This window comes from Ovis canadensis, chromosome 5 (assembly GCF_042477335.2).
Source record: "Ovis canadensis isolate MfBH-ARS-UI-01 breed Bighorn chromosome 5, ARS-UI_OviCan_v2, whole genome shotgun sequence".
Taxonomy (NCBI): Eukaryota; Metazoa; Chordata; class Mammalia; order Artiodactyla; family Bovidae; genus Ovis; species Ovis canadensis.
Genome location: NC_091249.1, coordinates 69,703,165 through 69,715,464, shown reverse-complemented (window position 1 = coordinate 69,715,464; position 12,300 = coordinate 69,703,165). Strand labels below are relative to the sequence as shown.

At 39.8% G+C, this 12,300-nt stretch overlaps 1 protein-coding gene across 2 annotated transcripts in view; it reads left to right on the top strand.

Moving 5' to 3' along the window:
• PRELID2 (PRELI domain containing 2) overlaps nucleotides 1–12,300 on the top strand; it is an 80,365-nt gene that overhangs the window by 51,753 nt on the left and 16,312 nt on the right. Inside the window, exon 6 of one of the 2 annotated variants that reach the window (XM_069592328.1) lies at nucleotides 10,897–11,665. The exons of the other annotated variant lie outside the window; for it this stretch is intronic. Within the exon in view, the coding sequence (XP_069448429.1) occupies nucleotides 10,897–11,082 (186 nt within the window). The 3' untranslated portion in view covers nucleotides 11,083–11,665. Of the gene's footprint in view, nucleotides 1–10,896; nucleotides 11,666–12,300 lie in introns of those variants that run through there. 2 annotated transcript variants of the gene reach the window in all.

Genomic DNA, 12,300 nt, shown 5'->3' with positions numbered 1-12,300 from the left:
AGGCATCCCTCCGCCAGAGTTGCTCAGTCTTCATTCTGTTGTCAGCCCCATCTAATCCTTTTCAGGCATTTTTTTCCTAGTTGTCCCTCACTTCATGAAATGTTACTACCATGGGTATCCTAATGATCTGTGTATGTACTGTATTATATCTTTGCTAGATATTTAATAAGTGTAAGATATTTTTTATTCACTCCCATGAACAAATTATTTCAGTATTGTCCCCATTGAGAAAGCATACTTTGTACTGCAATGAGTATAACTACCTTTTGTAGTTTTTGCCTCCATCTCTCCAAATCAAAACAAAACAATCACCAGTTCTCCCCCACTCCCACCCTCTGAACGCCCCCTCCCCACAAACCCCTCCAATTCCAAACAAAAATCAAAGGGACTTTTCAGTGAACTCCCACGTGGTTCTTGTAAATCCCACTCTTTTCTGGGAGAGGCGCAGGAGATAATACAGGAGATGACGGTGTTGTCATGCACATTCTTTTTTAGTCCAGTCGTCTGAGTACTTTAGGATAATACAAATGCTGTGAAATGCAGGGCCTTCATTATGCACCCGCTCAGAGGTGTTTTTTTTTTTTTTAAGTTTGTGAAATACATTTTCACTATGTGATAAAATATTAGTTATTTTAGCCACTCTCCTGGCAAGGCCCCTTATTGGTTCCATCATTATTCTTATTGTGTTGATCGGGAGGCTGAAGCAGAGAGAGGTAGAATACAAAAGCCTGTGAAATATTTGCCACTGAAACAATGTAGGCAAGTCAAACAATTTGTGCATCTTTTTGAAGAAGGTCTGGATTAGGAATGCTACAGCTGAAGAGATCTGAATATGTGGCTTCCTCAGGGTGTGAGCTTATTTGAGCCTTACAAAATCCATTTCAGTAGTGGAAAATAATTCTCTGAGACCACAGATCTGGTATACTGTATACACTGGTGTGTATATATATATTTTGTTTTATATATGGATACATACACAATCTATATATACACTCACACTATATACTGTCCTCAGATATGCAGATGACACCACCCTTATGGCAGAAAGTGAAGAGAAGCTAAAAAACCTCTTGATGAAAGTGAAAGAGGAGAGCGAAAAAGTTGGCTTAAAGCTCAACATTCAGAAAACTAAGATCATGGCATCCGGTCCCATCACTTCATGGGAAATAGATGGGGAAACAGTGGAAACAGTGTCAGACTTTATTTTTTTGGGGCTCCAAAATCACTGCAGATGGTGATTGCAGCCATGAAATTAAAAGACGCTTACTCCTTGGGAGAAAAGTTATGACCAACCTAGATAGCATATTCAAAAGCAGAGACATTACTTTGCCGACTAAGGTCCGTCTAGTCAAGGCTATGGTTTTTCCAGTAGTCATGTATGGATGTGAGAGTTGGACTGTGAAGAAGGCTGAGCGCCGAAGAATTGATGCTTTTGAACTGTGGTGTTGGAGAAGACTCTTGAGAGTCCCTTGGACTGCAAGGAGATCCAGCCAGTCCATTCTCAAGGAGATCAGCCCTGGGATTTCTTTGGAAGGAATGATGCCGAAGCTGAAACTCCAGTACTTTGGCCACCTCATGCGAAGAGTTAACTCATTGGAAAAGACTCTGATGCTGGGAGGGATTGGGGGCAGTAGGAGAAAGGGACGACCGAGGATAAGATGGCTGGATGGCATCACGGACTCGATGGACATGAGTCTGAGTGAACTCCGGGGAATGGTGATGAACAGGGAGGCCTGGCGTGCTGCAATTCATGGGGTCGCAAAGAGTCGGACATGACTGAGCGACTGAACTGAACTGATACACCGTCCACTATGTGGGTGTGGTTAGTCACTCAGTCCTGTCCGACTCTCTGCAGCCCCATGGACTGGAGCCCACCAAGCTTCTCTGTCCAGGGAATTTTCCAGGCAAGAATACTGGAGCAGGTTGCTATTTCCTACTCCAGGGGATCTTCCCAACCCAGCAATTGAACTTGCATCTCTTTTGTCTCCTGCACTGGCAGACGGATTCTTTATCTCTTGTGCCACCTGGAAAGACCGTTGTATGCTATATAATTGTGTGTATGTGTGTGTATGTGTATATATATATATATATATATATGTATATGTATATGTGTCTGTGTGTGTGTGTATATATATATACACACATATATACAGATACAAACCACACACATATGTATGTGTGTGTGTGTGTGTGTATGTATATAGTATAGTATACTGAGGTACTATATATGCAGTCCAGATGGGCATTTGAAAAGTCATTTCAATGATTTGTATGTACAATTAAGGTCTCTTTGGTACCTATTGGAAATAGATGATTGGTGAGGGTCAGCTGCACCCTCACAGTTGTGCTACCAGCTAATAAAAAAGTTCTGTAATACGTGCAGACCCTTTGTTAATCATTTACAAGTAAGCTCCAAGTAACTTTACCTGTTCTGTAAGTTTTATTACATCTCTGTCCTTCTGGGTGCTTCGTTCCCTGAAGACGGAGCTGATGATATTCCTAAGGCAAGATGCAGCTGTTTTACAGATAACATCAGGTAGCCAGAATCTTTAACCTGGTGTCTGGCTACAGGGCCATTTAGACATAAACTGTGGGTGCCATCCCTAAGGTTGGCTGGTGAAGGCCTTGCTAAATAGTCTCAAATCCTCATTGCAACATTGAGTGTCTCTCTAGAGTTTTGAGCTAATCCCCACATCTCAAGTTCTATTAATTGAGTTAATGAAGTCCGTTTCTAACATCCATCATGCTAGTTAGTAAGCCACTAATGTTAACAGTGAAAATTCTCAGATGTAACATTTCTTTTGCTAATTATCAAAGTCTCTGGTATTTTCAGATAAAGGTAACTGAGGTTTCTGTAGAGTGAGATTGCTGATTAGAACACTCATAGCCAACGCCTGGAGGGTGAAGCCTGAGATAGGGCAACTTATTACCTGGTGTGTAACTTGAATAACACATGCACCATAATCTTATGCTGCACATGCCGAAATATTTTGAAGCAAATTATAGACATCCTAATAATCGTGTTCAGGATGCCAACTCCTGAACTAAAAACCTAGTGTGTTCTGCCTTTAGAAAGATTATTTGCGTGAAACAAGGTTTTGTGTGTGTATGTAACAAATGTTAAGCTTTAGAGAATTGCCCCTTAGTAAATGGTTTTCTTATTTCTCAGATGTCACATTTGACATCTTGGATGTTCAATTTTCTCACCTCTAAAATGGAGTGATAATAGTTCTACATGGGGTTATTTCAAGGTTTGAGTGCTTATATATGAAACATACCTGCCACATAGAAAAGCTTAAATAATTACTAGCATTAAGAGAAATTCTCTGATAAGAAGTATATTTTTATAAGTAAATAGCCTTTTACATATTTTTTAGAATTTTATTTATGTGTTTTTGGCTGCACTGGATGTTCATTTTGGGCATGGGCTTTCTCAAGTTGCAGCGAGTGGAGGCTACTCTTTGTTGCAATTCAAGGGCTTCTCATTGCAGTGGCGTCTTTTGTTGAGGAACCTGGGCTGTAGGGCCTGCATGGCTCGATAGTTACAGCTCTTGGGTTCTAGAGCACGAGCTGAGTTGTGGTGCACCGACTTAGTTGCTTCACAGCATGTGAAACCTTCCCAGACTAGGGATCGAACCCATGTCCCCTGCATTGGCAAGTAGACTCCTATCCACTGTACCACCAGGAAAGTCCTTAAAATATTTATCCAAACAAAAATTTTAGATAGCAGCAGTATGGGTAAGGTTTTGTTTCTTTAAATACTATTTTGCAATCATTTTTTTGGTATGTAAATTTATTTATTTTTTATGGTAAACTCCCAGGAAAGTTTTTCATTATGTGTGTCTTCATTTGAGTTTTTAAAATTTTTATTTTATAATGGAGTATAGTTGATTTACAGTGTTTTGTTAGTTTCAAGTATACAGCAAAGTGATTCAGTTACTCATTGCAAGGCTGTGATTTCTCTTCTTCAAATTCTTTTCCCTTTTATGTTATTACAAAATATTGAATAGAGTTCCCTGTGCTATTCAGTTGGTCCTTGTTGGTTATCTATTTTATTTATTTTTAATTAATTTATTTTACTTGGAGAATAATTACTTTACAATATTGTGATGGTTTTTGCCATACCTCAACATGAATCAGCCTCAGGTACACACGTGCCCCACCTGCCCTGAAACCCCGCTACCACCTTTCTCCCCACCCTATCCTTCTGGGTTGTCACAGAGCACCAGCTTTGAGTTCCCTGGTTCATGCATCAAACTTGCACTGGTCATTGTTTTACATATGGTAATGCACATATTTCAATGATGTTAAAATTCATAATTATATTTCTCAGTGTATCTACATGTAACTTTTGATATGGATCCTTCCATGTGTCTTTGTGTATATTTACATATGTATGTGTATGTGTTTCTTTGAGAAACAAAATTGAGATTCTGACCTTGGAGATACTGTGAACATTTCTCTATATCATGACACATTTTCCATATTCTGTGAAAACATGATTTTTGATGCTTTCATAATATGTCACTGGCATAATATTATGCCCTTATTGTTGGTTTCTGTTTTTTTCAGTGTTGTCAATAATATTGTAATGAATCCATAAATGTAAATGCTTATATTTATTTCTGATCACTTTCTATGCTAACGAGTATGCACAGCTTAAAGACTTTTGATGTGTATCACCGATTTGCTTCCAGAAGAACTCTGCCTATTTTTAGCTTCCACTATGAGCTGGCTCTGGGTATTATCATTTTTCTTTCTGTATGACTTGAATGAAGGACAGCTTCTTAGAAGTTCCATTTGTTAGTAGGAAAGCAGGGCTAATTGGTCCACCCTCATAGGATTGTTGTGAAGAAGAAATGAAATTGTTAGTTCCAGTCTTTTAATTCTTACTCTAAAGACAGTGAGAGTTAATGCTTCTGTCACTAACTAGTTGTGTGAGCTCAGTTCTCCAAGGTTTGAATTGTGTCTTTGGGCGAATTGCCCTGAACTGCTCAATTCCTATCCACACATGCATGGTAGTCACAGTCCTAAAAAAGAATGACCATTTCCAAACCCAGTAATGATTCCAAGATAGAAGAGAGCAAATAAAACTGTCATTCTAAAGTATAAACTAACAAATAAAACAAGAACCCTAGTGTAATGTTCTGCTGACTCTATGGGAGACATGTATTTCCCACTTGGTTATGTGAACTCTTTTAAGATTCTTTGCATTATTGGAATCACTTGAAGAACTGATGAAATATATTCTGACCATCTTATTTCCCAGCTTTCAATTTAAATCTGTTGATAATACTTTTTAATCCCACTCTTGAGTGCTCAGATAGATTGATTTACTTGATATTTATTCATTAGATGGTGTGAGAATATTGCCAGGATTCTGATTTTTAGCCACTTATTTCTAGATCAGTTAAATAATGGTAACTGCACTCTCCTTGTATACCCCCTCCCCACCAACTCCTCTCAGCCTGCTCTTACCTTTGGTGTTTTAGTTCCAAGAAATGTAACCTTCTCAGTGAAAACATCTTAGTGAAAATGAGTATTCTGTCAGTGATGCAGTTTTTGTTCCTTCTCTGGAGTTTAAATCCATTCCTCTACCTTGACTGTGAGACTAAGGAATTCAGAAATCCCTCCATGGCTCATTTGAATTCACTGGGGTTCTAATAGACTACTTAGTGGTAAAGCTTTTGGGAATCCCTTGAATCAGCCAGCCGGAATTCTGGGGTTTTACTGTCTGTGAAACTAAATGAAACCTGGGAAGTTAAGCTCTTTCCTGAAATGATAGAAAGTGGGTTCCTGAGCTCAGGATGCTTCACTGTGTCATTATTTGCATAGTGATTGGAAGTCATGTCTCTGCACAATGCAGTATGGAGCCCAGGGGCCAGGAATCAGGAACCTGGGCTTCAGCCCTGCTTTGACTGCTCTTTCTTGGCCATGTGCTTGGACTAGTTCCTCTGAACTTCACTATTGTATATATATCTATCTCTCTGTCTATCTATCTATCTATCTATATATATTTTTTGTAAAATCAGGGATTAGACTAGGAGGTTGTTTTCAGTTCTGACATTGTATGGTTTTTTGTTTGTTTGTTTTGAGCCCTCCCTCCTTTCCCCTGGTCTCCCTGGTAGCTCAGATGGTAAAGAATCGACTTGCAATGCAAGAGACCTGGCTTTGATCCCCGGGTCAGGAACATCCCTTGGAGAAGGGAATGGCAACCCACTCCAGTATTCTTGCCTGGAGAATTTCATGGACAGACCATGGGGTCACAGAGAGTTGGACATGACTGAGTGCCTAACAGTTTCACACTTCCTTTTCCCCGCAGTGTGTAAATACCAAGAATTTAAAATTTGTCTGGCAAATAGTCCTGAAGTCTGCATAAAAATTCAGGAGTTGAAGCCAAGTAGAGACCCAAGAACATCAGAGATGATTCATGCAATGAGAGTTGAGGGTTGAGGTGACAGCAATAAAATATTTAAAGATAAAACACTTTTTAATTTTTTTAACATTTTTATTTATTGATTTTATTTTTGGCTGTGCTGGGTCCTCGTTGCTGCACAGGCTTTTCTGTAGTTGTGAGCAGGGGCTACTGGTGCGTGGGCCATGATCGAGTGGCTTCTCTTGTTGCTGAGCACAGGCTCTAGGCTACACAGGCTTCAGGATGTGGCATGTGGGCTCAGTAGTTGCAGCTCTAGAGCTCTAGAGCGCAGGCTTAATTGTTGGAGTGCACAGACTCAGTTCTGCAGCATGTGGGGTCTTCTTGGACCAGGGATCGAACCTGTGTCTCCTGTGTGACGGGCAGGTTCTTATACTACTGAGCCATCAGGGAAGGCCTAAAAATAAGGCACTTTTTAGAAATACTAATTGGCAAGAGAGGGTGGTAAGCTTGTGGTAGGGATGTTGCAATGTCATTTTATAATCTTATTCATGTGAGCTAAATGCACTGCATATTATAAATATTTATCTTTTTAAGAATATTTATTTGGTTGTGTCAGGTCTTAGTTGCAGCATGCAAGATGTTTGTTGTGTCTGTCATGTGGGATCTTTTGTTGCAGGGCATGGACTCTTTAGTTGTGGCACACTTGCTCAGTAGTTGCAGCGCTTGGATTTAATTGCTGTACAGCATGTGGGATCTTAGTTCCCTATCCAGGGATCAAACTCATGTCCCCTGCATTGCAAGGGACCCCCTTAAACCGCTGGACCCCCAGGAAAGTCCCCTTGTATCTGTCTTTGAGTATTGGTATCTAGGGATAGATATGCTGGCTTGTGTTCAGTCCATGCCTCTATAAACACAGACTTTTCTGGAAAATTTGGAGAAAGCCAGATACAATAATAATACTAGTAACTGTAATTAGTTGAGTGTTCATCAGGAGGCAGGTCCTACCCTGTCTTATGAACATTGAGTTCTCCCAATAATCCTCTAAGAGAGAGGGGTTGTTATTGCCAGTTATCCAGTTTACAGATGAAGGAACAGAGGCACATGGAGATTAAATTGCATGCACAGTGCCATCAGCCAGTATCCAGAGCTTGGTACACACCTGACTCTGAACTAGAAACTTAAACCTTAAACTGTGCACGATGGCACTTGTTTTTCTGTTGCTCTTTTATGCTCACACCCAACCAGAATCTTTGGAGATTTTGAAGTCTTTCTCTCGTCGCTGTTCTGGTTGGAATTTCCAACCAATCTATTAGTTTTCTGAGTCTGTTCTCTGTTGTGGTGAGTTCAGAGACAGTGAGAAAATAGGAATTGGTGGCCACTGTCAATCTCTACATACACTGTGTACACCTAAGATAGGGGCAGAATTGAAAACTGAAACAGCCCTGACCAGGCTGTGTTGAAATACCGGAAACTAGGGGCTGCCCCCACAGCATGTGTGGACTGAGTGCATTTTAGTTGCCGACCTTTGGTGGATCAAGTCTGTTGTAGAATTGGGAATGGATTCAGCCAGATTTTTGGTGCTAAATTAAGCCTCTCTAACCAACAAGGCCAGGAAAAGGTCACTCAGGCATCTCAGATCAGGGGTTAATACAGAATTCTCTGTAGAATAACTTGAATTGCAAAGATAAGTTAATTTCTTGAAGGTACATCTAATAGTGAAACTTTTTTTGTGCTCAGGTCCTGGAGTGTGATAATTAAATGCCCCTTGAGTGCTCCAATGTGTCCAGCTGTTCGTCTTGATCATTCTCTATCCCCCTGTCGGTGGTCATTTCTTATTTTATCTTACTCTGCAGTAGAATGTCATCTCTTGCTGACGGCTCCTTGTGGTGTGCCCACCCTTTGTGGGCCTGGGGACATCAGGCAGAACCCGAGGTAGATGTTGGGGGACAGGCTGGGGTGTCTGCCTGTTAAGGAGAAAAGGAACCTTGTATCTCAGAAACCCAGGTTTGTTGTGGTGATATTTCTTTCAATTGCCTTGGCATTGCATTTGCTGCTTGGGATTTGCTGCCTTATTCTTTGTCTAGCTTTCTTTCTTAGATTCTAGCTAAACAGCTTTTCTCTGAATTTTCTTGGTAAAGAAAAATGGTGGGTTTTTGAGAGTTAATTAACTCCTTTCATGTTGACACCCGGTTTAAGAAATTTAAAAGACTATAATTAAAATTTCTCTCGATCACTCACCTTTGGTGAGGATGTAGCTTTTATTACTTTTAAGACATGAATGTTTGTGAAAGCCCACTAGTTTCTATACTCTCTGCACTTCTTGATATGTTTGAAATATTTCATAATTTAAAAAGCTGCTGCACTCCCTCCAGAAGACACTTTCAGTTTTTAAACAAAATTTTAAAAAACATTTTATGTAAAATGTTTTGAGTAAGTATTACCTGCGCACAAATGTTTTAAACCGTATTTCCAGCAGAGGCATTTATGTTCTTTTGCCCTGGCTTTCTTTGAAAGCAGCAGCATACCTTATATTGACCAGCTGTGTGACCTTAGGCACACCACTTCATTTTCTGAGTCTTATTTTTGTCATCTGTAAAATGAGGATAATGTAGGAACCTACTTCAGATAGTACTTGTGAAAGGTGAATAAGTTACGTACATAAAATGCTTAGGAGAGGACTTGGAATACAGTAGACGATCAGTTGTTACTACTATTTAAAAAGAAAAATGCAAGGATTTTATAGGCAAAAACTGAAATTTTCATTATGACATGATAGACAAATGTTTAGTGGTTACAATGAGCCTGTTTTTGCTCAGCTCAACCTGTGTTTAAATGTCTGTGCCCTCCCTTATAGGGTGGTTACGAATTTAACCTCTAGGTAAAGTATCAAAGTAGTACCTACCTTGTGAGTAGGAGGATTAAGGGAAATAGCATAAACAGGTGCTCAAAATACCTTCCCACACAATAAATACTCCATAAATGATAACTGTTATCTTTCCATTATAACCCAAATTGGCATATTTCCTTCCAGTCTTTTATGTGCAGATTTCAAGCACTCATAATTATAAGTACAATTTATGTCTTGCTTTTTTTCAAGTACTATTTTATCACAAATGCTTTTCACAGTAACTACACAAACTTTGAAGCCATCATTTTTTAATATATGTTTTGCTTATGGCAATTTTAATATAGCCTCTGACCTTTAACAGAAACATTTCTTTTCAATGAATTCTAGAGTATTACATTTCATGGTCTCATAACATAGCCTCATTGGAAAATATAACTCATTCCTTATATCTTATAGGCTGATTTGTTTACTTTATTTTTGGCTACTCTGAGTCTTTGTTACTTTGCGTGGGCTTTCTCTAGTTGCGGCGAGCAGTGGCTATTTTCCAGTTGCAGTGTGCAGGCTTCTCAACGAGGTGGCTTCTCTTGTGAAGCACGGGCTCTGGGTTGCCAGGGCTTCAGTAGTTGCAGTGCACAGCTTAGAGCTCTCAGTGAAGCCATCATTTTAACGACTGTATTCAGTTCAGTTCAGTTGCTCAGTCGTGTCCTATTCTTTGTGACCCCATGGACTGCAGCACACCAGGCCTCCCTGTCCATCATCAACTCCCGGAGTTTATTCAAACTCACATCCATTGAGTCATCCAACCAATGGATGGTTGATGCCATCCAACCGTCTCATCCTCTGTCGTCTCCTTCTCCCGCCTTCAATCTTTCCCAGCATCAGGGTCTTTTCAGACAGTATTGAAGTGTCAGCTTCAGCATCAGTCCTTCCAGTGAATATTCAGGACTGATTCCCTTTAGGATGGACTGGTTGGATCTCCTTGCAGTCCGAGGGACTCTCAAGAGTCTTCTCCAACGCTACAGTTCCAAAGCATCAGTTCATCGGCACTCAGCTTTCTTTATAGTCCAGCTCTCACATCCATACATGACTACTGGAAAAACCATAGCTTTGACTAGATGGACCTTTGTTAGCAAAGTAATGTCACTGCTTTTTAATATGCTATCTAGGTTGGTCATAACTTTTCTTCCAAGGAGCAAGATTTTTTTAAATTCACGGCTACAGTCACCATCTGCAGTGATTTTGGAGCCCCCCAAAATAACTGCATAATATTTCATTAAGTAGTTGTATAACAGTTGATTTCACCGTTTCTTTAGTATTGAGCACTAAAGTTCTTTCTGCGTCCTACCATTGTAAACAAGGCCATGTGAAACATCTTTATACAGAGTCCTTCCTATTTTATGTCATTACCTTAGAAAAATTCCCTAAATGTTACTGGTATATAAGTATTTTCTTTTTTTTTTCTTTTTTATGAAACCATTAGAATAAGGTTTATTATTGAATTGTACAGTTGAAAGATGAGGGTATCATCTCTTGCATTCACTTTTTTTTTTAAGCTAATTTTTATTGGTGTATAGTTGCTTTACAGTGTTGTGTTAATGTCTGCTGAACAGCAAAGTGAATCAGATATGTTTACATTTATCACCTGTTTTTTGGATTTCCTTCCCATATCCAGGGAGAAGGAAATGGCAACCCACTCCACTATACTTTCCTTGAAAAGTCCCTGGACAGAAGAGCCTGGCGGGCTACAGTCCATGGGGTCTCAAAAGAGACCATGAGAGGTCCACGACTCAGTGATTACACGAACAACAAAACAGCTGCTTTACAGTGTTGCGCTAGTTTCTGCTGTACAGCACAGTGAATCAATGTGTTTACATGTATCGCCCCTTTTTGGATTTCTTTCCCATTTAGGTCACCACAAGCACTGAGTAGAGTTCTCTGTGCCATACAGCAGGTTCTCATTAGTCATCTACTTTAGACATAGCGTCAATAGTCTATGTCTATATACGTCAGTCCAAGTCTCTCAGTTCATCCCAGGCCCTCCTCTTCCCCCTTCGTGTCCATATGTTTGTTCTCTGTGTGTCTGCGTCTCTATTTCTGCTTTTGCAAATAGGTTCATCCATAGTATTTTTCTAATTCTATATATATATGCTAATATTTGTTTTTCTGACTTAATTCACTCTGTATAATAGTCTCTGGGTCCCTCCATATCTCTGCAAGTGGCACAATTTCATTCCCTTTTTATGGCTGAGTAATATCCCACTGTATATATGTGCCATATTTTTTTTAATCCATATTGGTTTGTGAGTATTTTCATGACTCTTTGAATATATTTTTTGTCTCCCTCACTGAACGATAGGCTTCTGAGTGGATCTTACCACATTATCTTCAGTATCTAGCACACAGTGAGTGCCCAATAAATATTTAGTGAATTAGTGAACAAATGTATATCCTAGTGTATTATTTTCCAAAAGTAGTAAGACTGCTTAATATTTCCATTGTATTATCTTTTAAAAAATCTTAAAAGCAGAGAAGCTTTTTATCTCTTAGGGCAACAGGAAAGAAAACAGTAGCAAGTAATATTTTGTTGAACATGTTCTTGCCCCGGCCATCATACTTAATACATTACATGCATTGGCTCCCCCCAATTGCTCAACGATTCTCTGAGATAAGTATGATTTTTATAGATGAGCAGGCTCAGAGAAGTGAGTTGACTTGCTGAAGATCACACAGCTAGTGAGTGGTAGAATCCTTGTTCAAAGCAGGCAGTTGGACCCTGAGCCCGAACACTGGATGACTAGGTTGCTGCTGCTGCTGCTAAGTTGCTTCAATTGTGTTTGACTCTGTGCGACCCCATAGATGGCAGCCCACCAGGCTCCCCCATCCCTGGGATTCTCCAGGCATATTCCTGCTAATCTTACTTTTTCTACAGTATACCGTTTCACACTCTAGCCAGTCTAACAAATGATTTCCCAAGGAGCCTGACTTTGCTGACCAAATCTCAAACAAGGTGTGAATCAGAGTTGTCCCTCAGCCCTGAGCATTTTGCATCAGCCTCAGAACAAGAAGCAGAATTACT